The 24,030-nt window shown below is 31.7% G+C and overlaps 1 protein-coding gene across 4 annotated transcripts in view; it reads left to right on the top strand.

Moving 5' to 3' along the window:
• The window catches only part of LOC139493365 (monocarboxylate transporter 10-like), a 33,833-nt gene extending 10,517 nt beyond the window's left edge, over positions 1–23,316 (top strand). For 3 of the 4 annotated variants that reach the window (XM_071281715.1, XM_071281713.1, XM_071281714.1), the window contains exons 3-11: positions 534–607; positions 6,606–6,876; positions 8,831–9,438; positions 11,532–11,898; positions 12,730–12,836; positions 20,938–21,022; positions 21,553–22,195; positions 22,348–22,425; positions 23,114–23,316. In XM_071281715.1, the coding sequence (XP_071137816.1) occupies positions 6,618–6,876; positions 8,831–9,438; positions 11,532–11,898; positions 12,730–12,836; positions 20,938–21,022; positions 21,553–22,004 (1,878 nt within the window). In that variant the 5' untranslated portion in view covers positions 534–607; positions 6,606–6,617 and the 3' untranslated portion in view covers positions 22,005–22,195; positions 22,348–22,425; positions 23,114–23,316. Of the gene's footprint in view, positions 1–533; positions 608–6,605; positions 6,877–8,830; positions 9,439–11,531; positions 11,899–12,729; positions 12,837–17,728; positions 17,741–20,937; positions 21,023–21,552; positions 22,196–22,347; positions 22,426–23,113 lie in introns of all 4 variants that reach the window. The other variant, XM_071281712.1, reaches the window with a different exon arrangement.
• The last annotated feature ends 714 nt before the right edge of the window (positions 23,317–24,030 follow it).

Here is a 24,030-nt window from a genome sequence, read left to right as displayed (position 1 = left end):
ATAAAAAAAATTGCACTTCAAATACTATTAATACAGGCAATATATTAGCCTGAAATGGTATAGGTATCTTTTAAGTCTAAGTTTTTGTAGAAAATTGTCAACTTTTTTTACCTCAATAATTTTAGGATTTCACATGTGCATCAGGTGCCATCCTTCCACCATTAAATTTTTGGTTGCAACCGAAGTAAAGAATTTGGTATATAAAGAATATTTCACTTGTGAAATCATAAATTATAAAAATTGCTGAAATGATATTTGATCCTGTGTGAAGGTAAAGGTGAGAATAGATGCATGTTCATGTAAAAAGTATATTTTCATCCGTATAAACAGACTGCTACAATACATGTAGTTTATGTATCTAGTGGCCCATGTCCACAACACTTCCATGGTTGTTACACATACATGTAGTTTCTAGACAGTTCACTAATGAGATTAAGGTCTGTTAATATTAATTATATATAATATTAGTGTTTGCAATACTGATTAATGTGTAATTAGTGCATGTGTATCTGATGATATTATTCCTGTTTCAGGAACATGTAAGGTAGATATTGTACATGTATGTAGCTATATACAGCTTTAACTAAGAACTTCCTTTAAGAAATAGGTGAGTAATAAGAACTAACATTGAGTAAAATGATTTATACATGGATATTTTCTTAAGTTTGCCTCAACCAAAAGTTTTCAAACAATGCTTATTACCATAAAAAAACCAGATCAAGTTTGAATTTGGGTGGTGTGGATTTCTCCTTTCTAGAGTTACATGTACCGGTATATGTCTCTTCACAAATAGAAAAATTCAGTAATAGAAAAATTACTGAATTTTTCATTTCAGTTCTCTAACTTTAGTTAATGCCTCAACCAAATGTTATGAATCTTATACATAATGCTCATTACCACAAAATACGAATCTGGTTTGAATATTGAAGCAGTCACTTTTATTGTTCTTGATATAAGTCCCTGTATAATTTCAACCTGTAAGCAGGGCTATTATCTGTGATCCATGGACACATTCACCATTTATTTATGTTTGGTTTACAATGGAGTTTATAATTTATAGATTGCCTTAAGCTTCTATCTAATCTAATTGTTAATGGATAAATTTGTGAAATTTTTGCATTTGATTGTCCTTATATATGTTTTTCATGCATTATAAAGTAAAAATTGTATAAAGAAATTTAATCTTCAGACAAAAAGGGGACAACATTGAAGTGGTATTATATATATGTGTGGTTTTATGGTCACTTTATTCCTCTTCAAGTTTATGTGTATCATAATTATATTGTAAATTGACTATACTGTTTTTAGCTCACCTGGCCTGAAGGGCCAAGTGAGCTTTTCCCATCACTTTGCGTCCGGCGTCCGTCGTCGTCCGTCGTCGTTAACTTTTACAAAAATCTTCTCCTCTGAAACTGCTGGGTCAAATTGAACCAAACTTGGCCACAATCATCATTGGGGTATCTAGTTTAAAAAATGTGTGGCGTGACCCGGTCAACCAACCAAGATGGCCGCCACGGCTAAAAATAGAACATAGGGGTAAAATGCAGTTTTTGGCTTATAACTCAAAAACCAAAGCATCTAGAGGAAATCTGACATGGGGTAAATATGTTTATCAGGTCAAGATCTATCTGCCCTGAAATTTTCAGATGAATCGGTCAACCCGTTGTTGGGTTGCTGCCCCTGAATTGGTCATTTTGAGGAAATTTTGCTGTTTTGGGTTATTATCTTGAATATTATTATAGATAGAGATAAACTGTAAACAGCAATAATGTTCGGCAAAGTTAGATTTACAAATAAGTCAACATGACCGAAATGGTCAGTTGACCCCTTTAGGAGTTATTGCCCTTTATAGTCAATTTTTAACCATTTTTCATAAATCTAAGTAATCTTTTACAAAAATCTTCTCCTCTGAAACTACTGGGCCAAATTATTCCAAACTTGGCCACAATCATCTTTGGGGTATCTAGTTTAAAAAATGTGTGGCGTGACCCGGTCAACCAACCAAGATGGCCGCCACGGCTAAAAATAGAACATAGGGGTAAAATGCAGTTTTTGGCTTATAACTCAAAAACCAAAGCATTTAGAGGAAATCTGATGGGGTGAAAATGTTTATCAGGTCAAGATCTATCTGCCCTGAAATTTTCAGATGAATCGGTCAACCTGTTGTTGGGTTGCTGCCCCTGAATTGGTAATTTTGAGGAAATTTTTGCCGTTTTTGGTTATTATCTTGAATATTATTATAGATAGAGATAAACTGTAAAAGCAATAATGTTCAGCAAAGTTAGATTTACAAATAAGTCAACATGACCGAAATGGTCAGTTGACCCCTTAAGGAGTTATTGCCCTTTATAGTCAATTTTTAACCATTTTTCATAAATCTAAGTAATCTTTTACAAAAATCTTCTCCTCTGAAACTAATGGGTCAAATTAATCCAAAGTTGGCCACAATCATCTTTGGGGTATCTAGTTTAAAAAATGTGTGGCGTGACCCGGTCAACCAACCAAGATGGCCGCCACGGCTAAAAATAGAACATAGGGGTAAAATGCAGTTTTTGGCTTATAACTCAAAAACCAAAACATTTAGAGGAAATCTGACATGGAGTAAAAATGTTTATCAGGTCAAGATCTATCTGCCCTGAAATTTTCAGATGAATCGGTCAACCTGTTGTTGGGTTGCTGCCCCTGAATTGGTAATTTTGAGGAAATTTTTGCCGTTTTTGGTTATTATCTTGAATATTATTATAGATAGAGATAAACTGTAAACAGCAATAATGTTCATCAAAATAAGATTTACAAATAAGTCAACATGACCGAAATGGTCAGTTGACCCCTTTAGGAGTTATTGCCCTTTATAGTCAATTTTTAACCATTTTTCGTAAATCTTAGTTATCTTTTACAAAAATCTTCTCCTCTGAAACTACTGGGCCAAATTAATTCAAACTTGGCCACAATCATCTTTGAGGTACCTTGTTTGAAAAATGTGTCCGATGACCTGGCCATCCAACCAAGATGGCCACCACGGCTAAAAATAGAACAGGGGTAAAATGTAGTTTTTTGCTTACAACTCTGAAACCCAAATCATTTAGAGGAAATCTGACAAGGAGTTAAATTGTTAATCAAGTCAATATATATCTGCCCTGAAATATTCAAATGAATTGGACAACCGGTTGTTGGGTTGCTGCCCTCCAATTGGTAATTTTTAAAGAAATTTTGCTGTTTTTGGTTATTATCTTGAATACTATTATAGATAGCGATAAACTGTAAACAGCAATAATGTTCATCAAAGTAAGATCTACAAATAAGTCCACATGACCTAAATGGTCAATTGACCCCTTAAGGAGTTATTGCCCTTTATAGTCAATTTTTAACAATTTTCATTAATTTGGTAAATTTATGTAAATTTTTACCAAATATTTTTCTCTGTTACTAATGGGCAAAGTTCATTATAGATATAATTGCAAGAAGCAAGAATGTTCAGTAAAGTAAGAACTTCAAACACATCACCATCACCAAAATACAATTTTGTCATGAATCCATTTGTGTCCTTTGTTTAATATGCACATAGACCAAGGTGAGCGACACAGGCTCTTTAGAGCCTCTAGTTTGCAGTGTTATTAATTTATGATAACTAAACATGCACCCTATAGAATTCTACTGACATTAGTGTATAAACATGCACCCTATAGAATTCTACTGACATTAGTGTATGGTTAAGAGTGCTTGGAACAAGGACCAATATTATTTATACATGAATATTACGGATTAATGATTTATTTCATTATTGTTTTATTGTTTCTCCTCCCTGGGAACATATATATATGGAACATATATATATAACTCGTCTAAACATTATATATATATATAACTCGTCTAAACATATATATATATATAACTCGTCTAAACATCAACCCAACAATGTTAGATCTGTAAATTTGCTTTTGCAAATTTTTGGTTTTTCCCTTGCCGGGATTCGAACCCATGCTACTGTGATATCGTGACACCAAATCACCTGTACTGCAGCCGTCCCGCTAGACCACACAACCACCTGGGCTCTCAAAAAAAGAGCTTTTGCTGGCCGTGTGTTACCTTTCCTCGTCAGTTTTAATCTAGCGGCGTACTACAGTACATGATATATAAGGCATGAAGATGTTATTGTTACAGATCAGCTAAATTATCTATAGTAAAGGATCCTACAAATTAATGTAATATACAGTCACAGAAAATAATTATATTTATAAGTACGTCTGAGTCAGTGACAACTCTACAACAGATATATCCATCGGATCTCCATCAATGATGGTGATACATGGCTGTGTACATAATGTATATACAACTCGTCTAAACATCAACCCAACAATGTTAGATCTGTAAATTTGCTTTCGCAAATTTTTTGTTCTTCCCTCGCCGGGATTCGAACCCATGCTACTGTGATATCGTGACACCAAATTGCCTGCACTGCAGCCGTCCCGCTAGACCACACGACCACCTGGGCTCTCTAAAAAAGAGCTTTCGCTGGCCGTGTGTTACCTTTCCTCGTCAGTTTTAATCTAGCGGCGTACTACAGTACATGATATATAAGGCATGAAGATGTTATTGTTACAGATCAGCTAAATTATCTATAGTAAAGGATCCTACAAATTAATGTAATATACAGTCACAGAAAATAATTATATTTATAAGTACGTCTGAGTCAGTGACAACTCTACAACAGATGTATCCATCGGATCGCCATCAATGATGGTGATACATGGCTGTGTACATAATGTATATACAACTCGTCTAAACATCAACCCAACAATGTTAGATCTGTAAATTTGCTTTCGCATATATATATATACACTCATAGGAGGATCCAGGGGGAGGGAGGGGGCCTGGGGGAATAACATACAGGCTATTCGAATTATCTAGGCCAACTGCAAACAATTTCGTTGTAATACTTTGATTCCTTATGGGATAGTGTCTTGGTTATTTGTATTTGCTTGTTTCAAATTTGTTATGCCATGGTGTACATCAAAACGTAGTCTTGCCATGCATATGAATAAAAATTGTTTCTGATTTCTATCTTTAAAATGCCTTTAAGTTTGGGGAAGCATCAGTGGACTTCAGTAAAATTTCTGCTTTCTGTTAATTTTAAGTTAGATTGGGGTGCTTATTTTTGCCATATCTTTCCATGTTTTCTGCAGTTTATGTTCAGGTCTTTATGTTTTTTGAAGTATACTGATATTTCTATATGGAGATAACTCCAAATGCCATAACTTTTAGCTTGAAAACGTGTTTGTTTGAAAAAAAATCATCTGAAAAGTAAGTTAACAGGATGCTTGAAATTTCCTGATGTTTTGTCAGAGGGGGACATGTACACATATTCACTATTTTTACACATCTATCTAAAACCAAATTACTGCAACTTTAAACAATATTTATCAAACCAATTCTATTTAAGATAAATAGCAGACATTTCAAAGGCTTTTCAAAAGACATTTTAAAGAACTGAAATTTAGGGCAATCAGTCAAAGAATTACTAAGAAATTCGTCTTTGAAATTGTGTTCTCATTCAGGAAATTGGCCTAAAATCGTTGTCCGTTTTTCGGTCCTTTTCAGTAAGTGCCGAAAAATTTGTCTCAATTTAAAAAATAATCATATTTGTTAAAAAAAAAAAAAAATTCCGGCATATTTCTTCCATTTCAGCCTTCCTTTGAAGTTTTTACACCCCAAAACCATAAAACGGCGAAATTGTGTCCCCGGCGAATATTTGTGCCCCACTCTATGTTTAAACAGAATAATTATGATTACTTTTAAATTTAAAAAAGAAAAATCACTTTACCTAATATTCTAAATAGGTAGCTATATATGTAGTTGTTACATATATTTGAAATACATAATGAATTTTTGCTTGCCCTGCCTAGGTTAGTAGGCAAAATGTTTTGTTTTCATGTCTGTATTTCTGTTTATTGTTCTGTCTATAAAAAAGAAGATGTGGTATGAATGCCAATGAGATAACTCTCCACAATTAAGAGACCAAAGAAACACAGAAACTAACAACTATAGTCTATAGGTCACCTTACGACCTTCAACAATGAGCATCACTGTTCATCATCCCATGACATTAGTCTCTGCCCTGTGTCAGGTTACTGTTTCGCTTAAAGTACTATTTATTATTTACGAGGGGTCTCTTCCTATAGGAATCTAATTTCATAATATTGCAGCCTAGCTAGCTGGCATTGGAAAGATTGATCTTTGACAAATAGAAAAAGTTAGTGTAGTTTTCCATGGTAAGACCTATTGAAAGGCAAACAGTGTTAAAATGATTTTAAAAGTACAAAAATGTAGTTCATTTACTATTCATTTGGTCTTAATGAATTTATAGTTTGAGCACCACTAAAGTCATCAGGTAAAAGGCATATATAAGATAGCAAGTTTATATATTTATTCATAACAGTTTATCAACGAAAAGATAACACTGTAATGAGGTTTGTTTGATGTACAAAAATAGAATGATGTCTGTCTGAGTTTATGCAGATTTTTTACACTTATAATCAATGTTAAATGTACATTTAAAGAATATCTGAGTACATGCAGATTTACTCATATAAATTGTAATTTTATAGACACATTTTACCATGGAAAGGAAGAGTAAACTTTTGTTTAGTTCTGATGTGGAACAGAAACAGGCCCTCAAAAGTGATGCCGAGAATGGTTTGAGTAGGACAGTTAGTAAAGAGTTCACTCCCCCTGATGGAGGATGGGGATGGGTGGTGTGTTTTACATCAATGTTGTGTAACGGAACAGTGTTTAGTATAATGAATACGTTTGGTATATTGTATACCTTCCTCCTGGACGAATATGCTGCTGGAGATTCTGAGATATCATTAAAAACTTGTAAGTATCAACAAAATGTAACCGACGGAGGAATAGGAAAACTATTAACCCTGTCATATTAAAAAAGAAGATGTGGTATGATTGCCATTGAGACAACTCTCCACAAGACCAAAGTGACACAGACATTGACAACAATAGGTCATCGTATGGCCTTCAACAATGAGCAAAGCCCCTACCGCATAGTCAGCTATAAAAGGCCCCAAAATGACAATGTAAAACAATTCAAACGAGAAAATTAACAGCCTTATTTTTGTACATAAATTGAATGAAAAACAAATATGCAACACATGAACAAACGACAACCACTAAATTACAGGCTCCTGACCTGGCACAGGCACACAGATACAGAATGTAGGGGGGGGGGGGGGGGGGCAAACATGCCAGCAGGACCCAACTCTCCCCTAACCAAGGACAGTGGAACAACAGTACAACATGCTTGCAGCTTCGATTATTGGAGCAAATTTATTGCCAAGTGGACTGTGCAAAGGTTTTATAGCTAGTCAAGGCCATTTAGAACTTTCATTGTCACAAATTTATATCTGATGTATGTTGTGATCTGATGATTATTCATGATGAAGAATAACTCATATTGTCTACTATTGTCTTAAATCAGATTGGTCATATTAGGTAGCCTATCTATCAGGAATAAAGTATGGATTTCAGTTGTTGTGTTTTAAATGTTCATTTTTGCTATGTTTAAAGTTCTGTATGGCAGTCTGCACCGTTACCACTAGTCCAATGCTCCAGACAATTCAAAAAAATTGCGGACTAGAAAGTTTTTGTAAAACTTCGTTTTCAACAAAATTATAAGAAAAATGTAGGAATATTGGACTAGTAGAAGTCAGAAAATATTTTGGTGCTGACATGAATGAAGACACATAGTTGTGACCAGTTCTCATTTACAGTGATAGATATGACAATAAGGTTAACCTTTACCAACCAGTATTATCTGATAGTGTATAATCATTTGTCCATTTGTTAAGTCATCGAATGTCATATATATTTACCTATATAAACAGAACTGAAGAAGCTATATTATCTATATACATAGTGTCAAAATCAGATTTCAATTTTGATAGTAAACATATTTAACTATCATATGTTTACTTAAATGATTAGAAATCTGGTCATTTGAAATGGATACTAGTATTTGGATTCGTAGGTGAAAATAATATTCAACAAGTGTGATTGGTCAATTAGCCCACTTGAATTATACCATTTCGGTATAACTTTTCTCATACATGGACATTGGCCATTTGTGCTGATGCAGCAGTTAATCAATATGAATGAATTATTATTATTTAATCGTGTACTGTTGAGGTTGAAACATAGAAGTGAATACTACTTTACATATAATTTATATACATGATTGTTTTCCTAAAAGAAAGAAAGGCAAATGAACGAAAATAATATATAAAACAATAAAATACAAAAAATTAACGTATTAAAAAGTAGTTTACTCATGACAGTGTTTTCACCAGATATTTGAAACAACTTTGGCTTACAAATATTCTGTGATAATTATTAGCATATTATGTAAATGAAATTGTTAGTTAAAATTAAGAAAAAACCCAGATACAACCAGAGTAAGAACTTGTAGCATATTCGTTGCGTTCTTCATACAAATCTTAAGACTTGTAAGTTGAGAGAGAAAACCAATTAGGATGTTCATGAAATTTTACCAAGAAAAGCCATATATAATAGAATCATAAAAAACTGCATGTATAGTAAATTTTACTGTATACATGTACATATTGTGAACATGCTTCAACTCTATTAACAGCAAAATTTTAATGCTGCAATAATTAATCTTAATTAGTACCAGTATTATTTGCATATGACTATTTTAAATATGTAATGCATGTGCTATATATGTGAGTCATGAAAATGTTTATAAATCTGAAAGAATGAGATTTTAATGTAATTTTCAAATTTTTATTCCTTTTGTTTGCAGCATTTGTTGGTTCAGTATCAACTGGTCTAACCTTCCTTATGAGTATTGTATCCAGTATTCTAAGTGACCGAGTAGGAATCAGACAAACTGCATTTGTTGGAACATTATTTGGCCTCGTTGGATTGGTGTCAAGTGCTTTTGTTACAGAATTAGAACTACTTTATTTAACATTTGGTGTTTTCCTAGGAATAGGAGCAGGACTAATTTATTCACCATCACTTACAATCCTTGGTCATTATTTTGACAAGCATATGGGACTTGTTAATGGAATTGTAGCGTTTGGAAGCTCATTATTCTCCATTATTTTATCAATTGCGCTGCCATATTTACTGAAAGGCATACAAGTCAAATATACATTCATTGTGTTAGCTGGTATGTATTTGATTCTGGTGTTCTGTACATTGACGTGGAAGCCATTAATACCGAAACAGTCTAATCTGGCCGCTCTGACACTTTCTAAAGAGAGTGTAGTTGAACATGTCAATGATTGTTGTGCCTTTGCCAAAACATTTCTGAACACGAAGATATTTAAGAACAAGGCTTATGTGATTTGGGCAGTATCCCTAGGACTATCTCTCTTTGGTTACTTTGTCCCTTTCGTTCATCTGGTAAGTATACTGTAACCCTATCATAGTCAGTTATTTACTCTTAAGGTGGAACACATAACACTACAGGGAGATAACTCTGTAAAATCAGCTGAACATTTTAATCACATTCTATTGATAAGGAAATATTAAGCTTCTCAATGATCAAAATTAGTGTTTGTCAAACTGCTATATGATCTAATGAATTTTTTCCGATAAAGTGTGTGGTTCAAGTTTTTTGAAATTTTAATTTTTTTGTAAAAGGGTCAAAGTAAATATTTTGTCAAAATTTTCAGACGTATATCTGATTATAGTCACACATGTTTATGTTCCTTATTTATTTCAAGGATTTAATATATTTTGGTAACGTTGACATATATGTATTTAACATATTCTTGAAAGACCATGCATTCATCATGTTGTTGTACATGTGGACCAGCTTTTGTACAGGACATGATTGCACTACCTTTCACACTAGTTACCTAGATTTAGATGTAAATATTCATGATATTGGCTGTTAAACAAACGTATCACTCACTTGAAAGGTCACTGACCATTATAGTGAATAAACACTTTAAATTTTCAGATAAGATGAAAAATATTCTACCGTTGTCTACTGTGATGACCTATTTATAAGAAATATATTATTTGGTGTAAATTGTAAAATGTATACTTTTGTACCATTTACAGCAAAGTTTAAATGTAAATTTAAAAAAAAAGACCTGTTTGAGGATTTTTAAGCACTGAACATTGTGAAAATAACAAACATCTGGCATTTCTTTCTAAACTGAAGTAAAATGTTTTTTTGACAAAGATGATTTTGAATTATAAGTTCATTACTGAAATTCTAACTAACCATATTAAACATGTTACAAATGTATGTATGCCATGGCCCTGAACTATTTCATATAATAGTGTAATACAAGTCCGTTACTTTTTATCCATAAGTTATACATAAACATATGAAGTTCTAAACTGACATTCTCTATCCAACATATTTTAATCATGAAATTTGAGAAGCATGAGCAACTAAGTACAAAAGTATGTTTTTTTTGTATTTGAAAAAAAGTGAAATCATTGTCAAGTGAAAATCTGTCTAAACCAAAAATAACTAGTTTATTTAAGTTGATCATGATAAATCTTGATTTTCTTGTTTTGTTAAGATGTATATATCATGTATATAGAGAATATCATATGGCTTAATTTTCAATATCAAATCAGTATCAACCCAAGAAACCAATATTATCACAAGAGCTCTGCTTGAGGGATTATATGGGTTTGGAGTTGATACGGTGTGTGATATTGAATAAGCCATATCATATACACTTTATTATATACCTCACGTAGATGTTTTTTATGTGACATAACGTCACACAGATTAGGGGTTAATATTGCCTTTGCAACAGTAACCGACATCGATAACGTGACGTCATACAGATTAAAGGTGTGATAATGCCTTTGCAACCGTGACTGATATCGATATCATCACGGATGGCGGATACAGCACGATTGTTGTTGACCCTATTACACATACAATTTATCTGTATTTACTACTTAGTATATATAATAAAAGTATAAACATGATAAAGAATAATGTATATATTTGTACTCTTGATTAGCTTTTTCATATGTCTGTCTGTCTGTCCCATGAAAATTTGTCTCAGGATCAACAAATCAAGCTTTGTGTGAGCAGTAAACAGGATGGGTTTTCATATCCATTGTTTATCAACTTTTTATTATATATAAAATTACTTTCATATTCTTATGCCAGTCTGCACCATTAACCACTAGTCCGTTGCCCCAGACTAGTAAAATTGTATTCCGACTAGTTAGTATTTGTTTGTTTAGACACCCAAGAAAAATGTTAGAATATTAGTCTTCGAACTAGTAATTGGAAAGGATTTTAGCGCAGACTGTTATGTATTATTGCCATACATGGTATCAAGCTTCATTTGAGGATTCTATACCATGCTACATCCATCACTACCGATGTTATCAACATTCTGTTTGCTGAATATGTATAGCTTTGGTATCATTAGTGAACATTAACTCACAGTACATCTTGTTTATTTATAAGAAATGTGTGCAATACATAAAAATGTGTTTTTTCATTGCAGGTTAAACATACCAAAGATTTATTTCCAGGTGAAAATGGAGCATTCTTGATCACATGTACTCAGATTACATCAGCCATTGGCCGCCTTGTATTTGGCAAGGTAGCAGACTTGAAGTTTGTAAATCGTATTACAATGCAGCAGGTAGCGTTCTTGGTGATGGGTGTGACTACAGCATGCATCCCTTTTTCATCAAGCTTTGGTGGTCTAATAGCTATAAGTCTTGTCCTAGGATTGAGTGATGGAGTATTTGTTTGTTTGATTGGTCCCATAGCTTTTGATATTGTTGGACAGTATCAAGCATCACAAGCTATTGGATTTCTGCTGGGAATATTTGCTATACCTTTTACTATTGGACCTCCAGTAGCAGGTAATTTGGTGTTACGTAACTTAATTTTATTGGTGTTAGGCCAAAAAAAGTTATATGCTTGTTTCCAGCATCCCGACAAACCTTAAGTTTCATCACCAACACTAATATATTTTATTGCCTGTCCAAAAAATTATTCAATAAAAAACGATGTTAGTCTTATAATTAGACTATGAATCCATTCTGCTGGAATATTAAAGTGCTTTTGGGATGCAGATAACTATTGGACTAAGCACCGCCTACTCATATGAATATTTTATCGATTGACAGTTTGAACACTACTATGTATTAACAACAGCTGTAATGACTATCAGGCAATGTATAGCTTTTCCCAAAAAAAATTAAACTCTATATCAAATAAAAATCTTCCAGAAAGAATTATAATAAGCTCTATTTGGGGTATTTTGTTACAATATTTGATATTTATATTAGGCCTGTTACTCACATTCTATAAGCTAAATGTCAACATTATAAGGTATATAAAATGATTTTAAGATGTACATGTCTGTCTGACAGAGTTCATTTTCATGGTTCATTGGTCAACCTACATTGTAGTTTTAGTGATTTAAAAGTCTGTTTCTTAGATAAGCGAAGTAAACGGTGGACTTATTCAGGGGATACAACTATTGTAAGTTGAAGATGTCTTCCTGAAATGACCTCCTATACTAGATGCTTTATTAACAATTTATGACAATATTTGACAGGTGCCCTGTATGACAGTATGGGTTAGTTATAAAGTAGCTTTCCATACAGCAGGTGCCCCTCCTATACTTGGTGCTATATTAAAAGGTACCCCTTAATGCTATATTAACTTCACATTACAATATTTGACAGGTGCCCTGTATGACAGTATGGGTAGTTACAAAGTAGCTTTCCATGCAGCAGGTGCCCCTCCTATACTTGGTGCTATATTGATGTTCCTTATTCCTAAGGTCAAACAGGTAAGTCAGTTCTCATATAATTATATATTGTGCTATTATACATCTGGTGTAGGGTATCATTTGGCCTAAGAAGGATACGAAATTGAAACAAAAAGATTTTTTGAACTATTTCCCAATCAAAATTCTAAAGTACTGTTAAACAGTAGTTTCCACACATTATAGATTAGTAATACAAATTGGTTTATGTTGATGAATTAAAATGACTGAATAATGCACATAACTTCATGTATGTAGAAAGTTTACTTGTACTTTATAGCTGTGCAAACTTCCAAACTTATTTTCAAAAACAATTGTAGAGTATATTTAAAATTGTAGAGGTCAATAATGGTTCAACTTAGGTTATAATGGAGTTTAAATCATTTATAATATTCCCTATCTCTGGATTACTATTAAAGGGATAATTCGCGATTTTTCACTTATCATCTTATTATGTTCATAATACCATAAAAAACATATTCACCAAGTTTTATTTTGATATGAAATCTAATAAAGAAGAAAATTGGGAATTATTAATTTTATTTCTTGAAGCTTCCTGACTTATGTGACGTAGTTTAAGTCTTTGATGCATGCCGGGAGTGAAAATATCTCATTTAAGTCTTGTTCGTTAACAATCTAATTACGCGATTTAAAGCGCATCGACGACTTTTGGTGTAGCTATTAACCAACGAAAAATAAGTGATAGCCATGCAACTTTTAAAATTAGATCGTGTGGATATTTTAAAACGAATTTTAATAATAAAATTAATTCATACATAGAACATTTTTATGATTTGTTTTGTACAAATACTTTAAACAAACATATGAAATTGACATGATCAATAGTGTATTAAAAATACATGTTTGTATTCTGACGTTTTTGCTTCATTACAGCAAACATTTTCACTTGCTTGTACGGTGGAAATAAAATGTGTATTGTTTTGTGACACCTAAAGAATGTTGAATGCGTAGGTTAACTCAAGGTAATTAAAAGATTAGCATTATGTAATTCTAATCCTTTGATCCTCATTCAGTGAAATCTAGGCGTCACGGTTCACTGGCATTCAGGTGTGAACAACATAATTGTAAACGGGACTCTGACAAAATTTCAGACACATGAATGTAAAAAAAAAAATTAAAATTAATTAACGGGAATAATAAGATCGCACAATAACTGGATAGCTGTTGTATATTTTTATATTTTGCATAAGATCACTTTTTAATGAATTATGACTGTTGATAACTTTAGTAACGATAAAACACTGAATTATTTTAATTGAAGAATTTATAAATAAAAATAGCCTTCTAAACACGAGTTTATGAACTAAAAATTGTACTATTTCAAATAAGGATCGGCAGCCTTAAATATTTCAAACAGATCATTAACAATTGCAATTATATCTTTTAGTCCATCCAAAGTGATCTTTAATTACCTATTTAGAAATTAATGTGCTCATCAAAATATTTTAAATCTGACAACACATGAAGACTTCAGATATTTAAAAAGAAAAATGTTTAAAATAATTGACAGGAAATTAAAGGATCTAATTGGAATGGAATCGACAAATAACGAACAGATATGCTTTTCAAGTGTGAAAAACATCAACAAAATGTATACATAATAGGGAATATGTCCTTCTTAAAATACTCTTCGTCTCACACCGTAACTATATATAATACTTTAGCTATTTGACCAACGATGTATAAAAAAAGACAACGAATTTAATGTCATCCTTCCCTATTTTTTAATGTAATTATAAGTCTGTTTCAACTGGCAAGAATACCACTAAAGCGGACAAGCAGTTTCTTTAAATTGCTGTCATTGAATATCTAGAGAAAAAATAAATCCCGAAATTGATTTGAAACTTTGATACTCTATAGTTTTCCCGGAAAATATTCATATCCCTCGGTATAAGTGTACTTCCAGTGGCGTATGCATTTTGGAACAATTGTGACGAAGACGAATTTCTTCCTTTTTTCGAGAACAATCTAATTGAATTATAAATGTCCATAACTTCGATGAGCCAAATAAAGTTATATATCGACCTGTGTTTAAATCTCTTCTTCTTCTCCTTCTCCGTTTGGTATACAATAATCTATCGACATTTGATGATTACTTACTGTTGGCATACGTGGACTTTTCATTTTACAAAACTTTTACCCCAATTTACGCAAAATATATTATTCTTTCTTATGTTCTATGTATAAATGTATATATTTTAATTTGCGCTATAGTTCCGTAACTTATAATCAAGGCGTATATACGAATGGTCGACTAGTGCGTACCTTTTTTTAAATCAATATATTTCTGGTATGTTCCAATCTGTCCTTCACCATTGACAACGAGTATATATTACATTTTACCAAATTTACTCTTGGATTTTTTTTTTTATTTCATCAGATCTGTTGGTTTTTTTTGGTATTATTTATATTTTTATAAATAATTTTCTTTTAACCAGAAATGTTATTCATAAACAAGCGTATATGTTTAGTAATGACTATATATTATATCACTTTCGGACACGCAAGATAGAGATGTATATTATACACCTAATAGTTCAAAATGGAAAGTTATAAGTTATCGGCCGTGTACACTTATCAATACACTAAGAAGTGAAACGATGCATGAATTTGCAAACTCGACAGGAAATCGCTTGAATACCTGGACGTGTCACCTCACACCCCCTACAATACCTTTGGGAGTAATACCTTTAGCCATGCGGGTGATCAGTGGAGCGAAGATCCTAATTTATTTGAATAAAGTTTATTACATAAAAGAATTATGAACTAATTAGATTGCCGAAAACAATTCAAGTTTCACGGAAGACTTATTTATGATTTGAAATTTTGACCTTTTCACTAATTCCTATATTATCAGTCTTAAAATAACAGATCATGGTTATTAAAAAAAAAAAGAAAATTTTCCGTATCAAGTTACCTAGTCGGATAAAACAACCGTACGATTGACGAGATATCGACACGCAATTACGACTACATCGGGTTACTGTAGTTCTGGTCCTTAGACATATCGCGACTGCAAATCGGACAAGGTGACAAAATGGCCGACCGGAGAGAATTGATACACTAAATTTAAAATCGATGGTGATCTCTTATCTAGCAGAATAAAACTTTAATACCTATGAATTTAAGCATTTTTATACAGAATAAACATAATATCAATTTTTGATTTTTTTGCGAAGTTTCCCTTTAAGGTAGATAGGGTGCCTTCCTCCATCTTGGATTTTGAAATACTAGAAAACAAGGTCTAGATCTTTGATGAAATGTGCAAATTTTTATAGTAGTAGGTAATTCATGTGTAAGAATTTTCATTATAATATAGAAAATGCCATTTTTGATCATATTTATGATTGTATTTTACAAAAATAAGAATTCTTTTGTTTGATTCATTTTTTTCCAACTTTGTCAAATAAGGGGAGGCAACTCAAATGCAAGGGCAGATAATCCAGATAGTGTTACTTTTACAATAGAATGTGTTAGGAATTTACCCATTTTTACATGTAGCAAGAAAACGAGTGCGGTGACCCCATTTTTTCTTTTTCTTATCTGAAAGCATAATATTGAAGCTATCTTCTCATATTTTATCTCAAAATTCTATGGTGTGGTTTGTGTTTTATGGCGGAAAAATGGGTTTTCCATGCATAATCTATACAAAATCTTGACAATTTTGAACAACCTCTAGCGTGAAAATAAGTCTGGTGACCCATTCTTTTTATTAATGTTTTTAAACAAGCAGGATATGAACTACATTTTGGCGAATTATTAAAAGATTCTATGGATTATAATTTAGACACCCCATCTACCTTAACATAGAACAATGTAGAATGATAATACCAATAATTTCAAAAATAAGTTTAAAAGGTCAAACTCTTTTAAATTTTGAGAGCATAAATCAGTTCATTGAACAAAGTAAAGCTCTTGAATAGTGTTATGGTCAGTGACATTTGTTTGATTTAATATATATTAATAAGATAAGATTTTGTTTGAAGAAAATGTACTTTAGAACAGTAACCTTTTTATCTTCCTTAAAACGAAGAATTAAAAAGCTGACTATGCGTTATGGGTTTTGCTTATTGTTGAAGCCTAAGGGTGGCCTATAGTTGTTAAATTCTATGTCATTTGGTCTCTTGTGGAGAGTTGTCTTAATGGCAATCATACCACATCTTATTCTTCTTATTATTGATGAAGGGTAAATTCAGTGAAAACTAGATAAGATGAAAGTACAATATATATGTCAAAAATTTCTGAATTGATCATCCACTTAATCGCCAATGGCGTTCAAGGGCAGTAAGTAAGTAAGTAAATCCCTTATCAAGCCCTTTTAAAGCTTTTTGGGAAAATTTTCACCATCAACCTCACCTTGAACTGGTGCTTTTCTTTTACTACAACACACTTCTGTATACCTTAAAAGCAGGTAAGGTTTGAATAGAAAATATATTTGAAAATACCTTATCTTTAACATTTAACTGTAGTTATAGATCCATTTCATCACATAATTCACTTTTAATTCCAACATATAGGAAACATTTCAAGTTTTTGTCATTGATTGGTTCCGTAAAGGATAGAAATTTCAATCATATTTTTCAACAAACTGATTGCTGGTTCGATTAACAGGCACTATAGAATTTTTTCTATATGATTTTTTCATTTAAATCTTTGTATTCAATCAGAAAAATGTCACCAGTCATAGGTCAGGGAGCAAAACAAAATAACTGCCTCCAAAAATTACAGCATTTTATACACCTCTGTATATACATGTATGAATGATTTCACCGGACATCCAATGGTTTGCATAGATAGGCTTAATTTTTAGGACTGTTGCTTCTTTATTAGTTTTTAAGCACAACATTTGACTGAAATCCTTAAAACAAATAATTATTTATAAAGTTGTTTTCCAGGTAGACAAATCGGTAGGTAAACACAACATCCAAGAGAATAATTTTGTGTATTTTCCTCATCACAATTGTAAACAGCTTGATTGTCACAAACGAATTGAAACCGATTTATTCTGTGTTTTCTTCCTTTCTTAATCTTTCCTCTTCTAAAAACAATTTCTGAAACTTGAGGATGACAATAGAAGCTTGCAGGTATTACTTACAACTTAGCTTTTGGTAAACTGAAAAAAAAATATAAATCATTTGCAGAAAACTAGATCAGGATTTTCGGATTTTCTTTATTTTAAAAAGATCATCAGTAGGGAAGTATACATAACCAATTTTTCTACACCAGATGTGCATTTCGAAAATCAATGTCTCTTCAGTGATCTGGAGGCCAAAATATTTGAAAATCTAAAGCTTCTTAAAAAGATGAAGAGCTATTAACCAAAAATTACAAAAAGTATAGCCAAAGCCGGGGAAGGAATCAGAGCTTTGCATGAGGGAGATACATTCCTTAATTTTGAATGATTTCCATAATTTTGTAACAGCAAATTTTTATAACACCAAATCCGTATTTTCATGCCAGTACTGAAGTACTGGCTACTGACCCTCAGGGACTATAAGTCCACCCGCAAAGGCATCAACCCTGTGGTAGTAATAACATAAGAGGTACCTTATTTTCTGCACCAGATGCACATTTCGACAATCAATGTCAGTGATGCTTGAGGTAAAATTTAGCTTTATAAGGTTTAGGACCCCGAAAGTTAAAAAAAAAGCTAGAATATTAGGAAACATTGGTGCAATGTTTTGAAAGTTTGGTAGTGACGTGGCTTGATTTTGAATTACACATGGAAGTATACTGGTCAATAGAATTTGACTCAAATAGAATACAGTATAACAGTTCCTGTCATTAGAATAAATTCATACTCATACAATGTATTCTTAGGCACTTAATTACTATGTAAAACAAAGATGTCATTGAAAAAATTCTGAAAAAGTTAACATTTACGAATTGTTGACTTTAGTACATGTAGAAAGGCATACAAAAATGCTTGCTGGAATTAATATGTGCATATCAAAAGACGGATTCAATTAATCCTGAAAATCTATTAGTTTACATTTTGTCATCCATACTTTTGCATACACTTACAACCGAGAACTAGCAAATGCTTTAAACAAAGATTGGTATTATATATTTAGCTAGAACAAGCTACATGTATGCTGCAAGATTTTTTATATCACTATCTCCCTAAATTTTGCTATAATCTGCTTAAAACAGCTGCTGCAAATTCATTGTTTTATAGGAGAAATTATGCATTTATTCCTAGAACAACAAGTTACAATATATAGTGCTATACAATTATAACACTTATTTTTACATTGCACAAGGTCATGCTTTTCTCAGACTACTTATGAAGTTTTTACATTAAATCTATTGGAGTTGGACTGATTGATATTTAAGTCTAAGAAAACATGATCCCCATATTTGTTGAAATTGGATTTTGAGCCAGCTTTCAGTGACAGTGTGTAGGCTATAAGACCAGTATTTAGTGTCTTTTATATTTTTATTTATTAATGTTTTAGTCAACCCTTTTTAGATCAATTCTTACAGTTTGTTCCTAAGTTGTGCTGTTAATAAATGCAAAAGGGGGAGTTAAGCCCTTCACAACAAGTAGTTAGAAACAAAAAATAATTTATGTATTTCTGTAATGTGATACATATTTTAAGCAAGGAAAAGATCTCAACTTAATGCAGGAGTGCTTGTTGGAAAACTGCTGTTAAACATTAAGGGTATTTGGCGAGAATTAAGATGGGACAGTAAACCTAGATGCATTAATTCGTTCATTGAGGCTGTAAACTGAACCTGTATTCTAATGATACATTTGAAGACGCTAAGTTTGAAAGAATTTCAAATTACAGAGGTTTTATTTTCCATTCCTCTGTCAGTAATATTGTTATACCCCACGCAACGAAGTTGCGGAGGGTATAATGTTTTTGACCCGTCCTGTTGTCAGTCCTATTTCTTGTCATCTCAACTCCTCTCAAACCACACAACAGAATTTCATGAAACCTTTTTAGATAATAAGGACATACTATGTAGTTGTGCATATCGACAGGAAATTATGTTTCAATTTTTTTTCTAGGAGTTACACCCCTTTGAACTTATTTGTATTAATGTACTACTGCAACAGTTTGTCATTTCAACTCCTCTGAAACCACACATCAGAATTTCATGAAACTTTGTAGATAATAAGGACATACTACATAGATGTGCATATTGACAGGAAATTACGATTCAATTTTTTTTCCAGGAGTTACGCCCCTTTGAACTTATTTGCTTCAATGTACTTCTGCAAAGTTTGTCATCGCAACTCCTCTGAAACCACACAACAGAATTTCATGAAACTTTGTAGATAATAAGGACATACTATGAAGATGTGCATATCATAGGAAATTATGATTCAATTTGTTTTTCTTACACTTATTTTATTTCTCCAATGACAATGTGGGGACGTGGGGTATGTTCTTTAATTGCATGTGATTTTGATTTTATCTCCTCTATATAGAAATCAAAAGATGTGTTTACCTTAATATGTCAGTAAATCTCTCAAAGAGTGCACGTTGTAAAACAAAAAGTCATAAAAAAAATCACAGGAATGTTTTTTGAAATGAAGTGTTTAGGGAATGCATGCAGTGAGTGGAGAATTTATTGTGGATATGTCTCTCATCTACTTTACTTTATTTTGGATGATATAGAAAATTACGAACTAACAAATCACACATCTTAGTGTAAAAATTTCTCAAGGAGATGTTAAGATACTTGATAGATAGAAACATATAAAAAAAAGTTTGTTAAACTTCATGTTGTTGGTATTCTAATGGCAAAATGTACCCCATAAGTTATGAAAAGATTTAGTTAAAACATTTATACAAAAACAATTTATTGTATAGTTATATAGGTATTATTTGACCTTTAAATGATCATTTGGCTTTGATATGAACCATGTAAGATAGTTTTGAAATAATGAAATTATAATCTCTAAATTATTCATTTAAAATTTCTTACATATTGAAAATTGTGGACTTCTTATGTTTAGATGAAACAGCAACCCAAAACCACAAACAAAATGATAAGAAATAAAAACAAGTTGATTGATTAATAATCAGAGAAGGGGTTTTCAATATTTTTCTCTATTGAATGACATATTTTGACTTTGATGTATTTTCAGCACTACCCTGCAGCTACTGAGGCTGAGACTTTTGCATCTATTTCTCTGTTAGATATTCACCATGTCAGCAGTCAACATTTTAGAGGTATAGTAGCTTTAGTAATTACATATGAACAAATGGGATCTTGAATAAATTAAAATCGCACAGCAATATTAATTAACAAGTTTCCAAATATAAACATCTAAAGGTTTCTATAGTCTTCTGCAATGGGCTGTGGTTAAATCACTCTCTTTAGTTAAGATGGAATGGGAATGAATTCAACACACACAGAGGATTATGTTATTACATTAAGTTCTGAATATGCCAAAAAAATACAGGAAAAAAATTCTACTGACCAGTGTAATAAACAGTATATCAGTAGCTGGTAAGTGAACACATGTGTTATATAATTTTCTCATTATTTTTTGCTAAAAGATCTTCCTGCACTAAAATGCTTAGAAACCAGTTCTTACCGATTTGTAATTTTATGAATATTTAATGTTCTAAAAATAGTTCAGGTTCTGTTCATGTATAGTTTAAATGAAAATGCAAAGATGATGTAATTTTTAAAATAACATCTTTTGTATGTGCTTAACTAAATGTTATATAGTACACAAGAATTCTTTATATTTCAGATCAGATAGAGAAATATAAGACCAGTTCAGGTGGTGGACCTGCAGAAACTGAACTGGAACTTGTTCATGCTAGTCAGATATGGAATGGTGAGAAAACTACAGGACAATCAGGAAACATTGATCGATCTCTGTCAACAGATGACAACGAAAATCAAAACACAGAGGAAGAAAGTCAAACAGTAGAAAATCACATCAGAGATGAAGAAAGTTACACAGTAGAAAATCAAGAGAAAACAGAAGACATTGAGCAGCTCTTAGAAAAAGACATGAAAGTTGTGGAAGACCGCTTTGAAAGTAACATTGAAGCAGAAATAAAGAACAGAAATAAAATCACTGAAGAATCTGAAGAAAAACAAAAATTATTATCAAATGTTTCTCAAGCAGATAGTGAAACAACAGATGACAATTTATCTAAGGATATTTTAAAAAGTGTTGGAATTTCAGAAGCATAGAAAATTATTGATTCATCATTTTTGTCACTGCCTATATGTTTTTGTTGTTGGACATCATTTTGTCCATATTATATTTGTTTATGTCATTACAATCATATTGTGCAATATTTGAGTATTTTGATCACATGTTGATGTAAGTCAGACAGTTCAATATTTGAGTATTTTGATCACATGTTGATGTAAGTCAGACAGTTCAATATTTGAGTATTTTGATCACATGTTGATGTAAGTCAGACAGTTCAATATTTGAGTATTTTGATCACATGTTGATGTAAGTCAGACAGTTCAATATTTGAGTATTTTGATCACATGTTGATGTAAGTCAGACAGTTCAATATTTGAGTATTTTGATCACATGTTGATGTAAGTCAGACAGTTCAATATTTGAGTATTTTGATCACATGTTGATGTAAGTCAGACAGTTCAATATTTGAGTATTTTGATCACATGTTGATGTAAGTCAGACAGTTCAATATTTGAGTATTTTGATCACATGTTGATGTAAGTCAGACAGTTCAATATTTGAGTATTTTGATCACATGTTGATGTAAGTCAGACAGTTCAATATTTGAGTATTTTGATCACATGTTGATGTAAGTCAGACAGTTCAATATTTGAGTATTTTGATCACATGTTGATGTAAGTCAGACAGTTTATCTGATAATTTTTACATTACGACAATATTTGAGTATTTTGATCACATGTTGATGTAAGTCAGACAGTTTATCTGATAATTTTTACATTACGACAATATTTGAGTATTTTGATCACATGTTGATGTAAGTCAGACAGTTTATCTGATAATTTTTACATTACGACAATATTTGAGTATTTTGATCACATGTTGATGTAAGTCAGACAGTTTATCTGATAATTTTTACATTACGACAATATTTGAATATTTTGATCACATGTTGATGTAAGTCAGACAGTTTATCTGACAATATTTACATTACGACAATATTTGAGTATTTTGATCACATGTTGATGTAAGTCAGACAGTTTATCTGACAATATTTACATTACGACAATATTTGAGTATTTTGATCACATGTTGATGTAAGTCAGACAGTTTATCTGACAATATTTAAATTACGACAATATTTGAGTATTTTGATCACATGTTGATGTAAGTCAGACAGTTTATCTGACAATTTTTACATTACGACAATATTTGAAATTAACTTTCTGTCTCAGATCTCTATTGTTACTTATGGTATTTGAATTGGCTAAATAAATATAAGTGTTTACTGTCACCTGCTGAATAAAAATAGGGTCTGACGTTCAATAAAATTTTAAAAAAAGAAAGAAAAAGTTCTGGGCAAACCCCAAAATAGCCTTTAATAATTCGTTACGCAATTGGATCCTGTATTACATTTACCTATATTTCCTGTTATTGGAAATTTGTCGAAGTTGTTTTTGTCTGTCAGATATGGTTTTACTCAGTTTTACACAATATTTGTTTATGATTTTCTGCATTTTCAAGTTTTTATCTAGTATTTAAACAAAAAGAACATTGCTGTCAAAGAACAATACCAGTAAATATATAATTTGCCAAATTTGTAGTGAAAAAAAGCTATAGTCAGCTTTAAAAGATTGTGATTGGTCCGGTTACAGTAAACACACATGTTTTAGTTTTTTTTTTGCCTTTCCATTTTGAACTTGATTTTCTGGAAATCTTTCATTGAAGGTGAAAAAAATTAAATGGAAGAGTTATTATAAAATCACTGAATATTTATAGAATGTTAGATGGTATAATTCCTAGGCCTTAGTAATTACAAATTTATTAAAAAATGTTTTGATATATATTACATATATATATAACTAATAACCTTACAAATGAGATGCATAAATTTAGGAACTTGAAGATATACATAACATAACAACTTATTTATACTGGCTCTCATCATTAAAACATCCTTTTTTTCACCCCATTTATTCATACATGTATATTGAATGTTGCCCAGGTTATTTAAGGATACCGGTATTTTTTTTCACTTCTGCAGCAGAATTTTAGAATCATTCC

Source organism: Mytilus edulis, chromosome 10 (genome assembly GCF_963676685.1).
Source record: "Mytilus edulis chromosome 10, xbMytEdul2.2, whole genome shotgun sequence".
Classification (NCBI taxonomy): Eukaryota; Metazoa; Mollusca; class Bivalvia; order Mytilida; family Mytilidae; genus Mytilus; species Mytilus edulis.
This window is presented reverse-complemented; position numbering and strand designations above follow the sequence as displayed.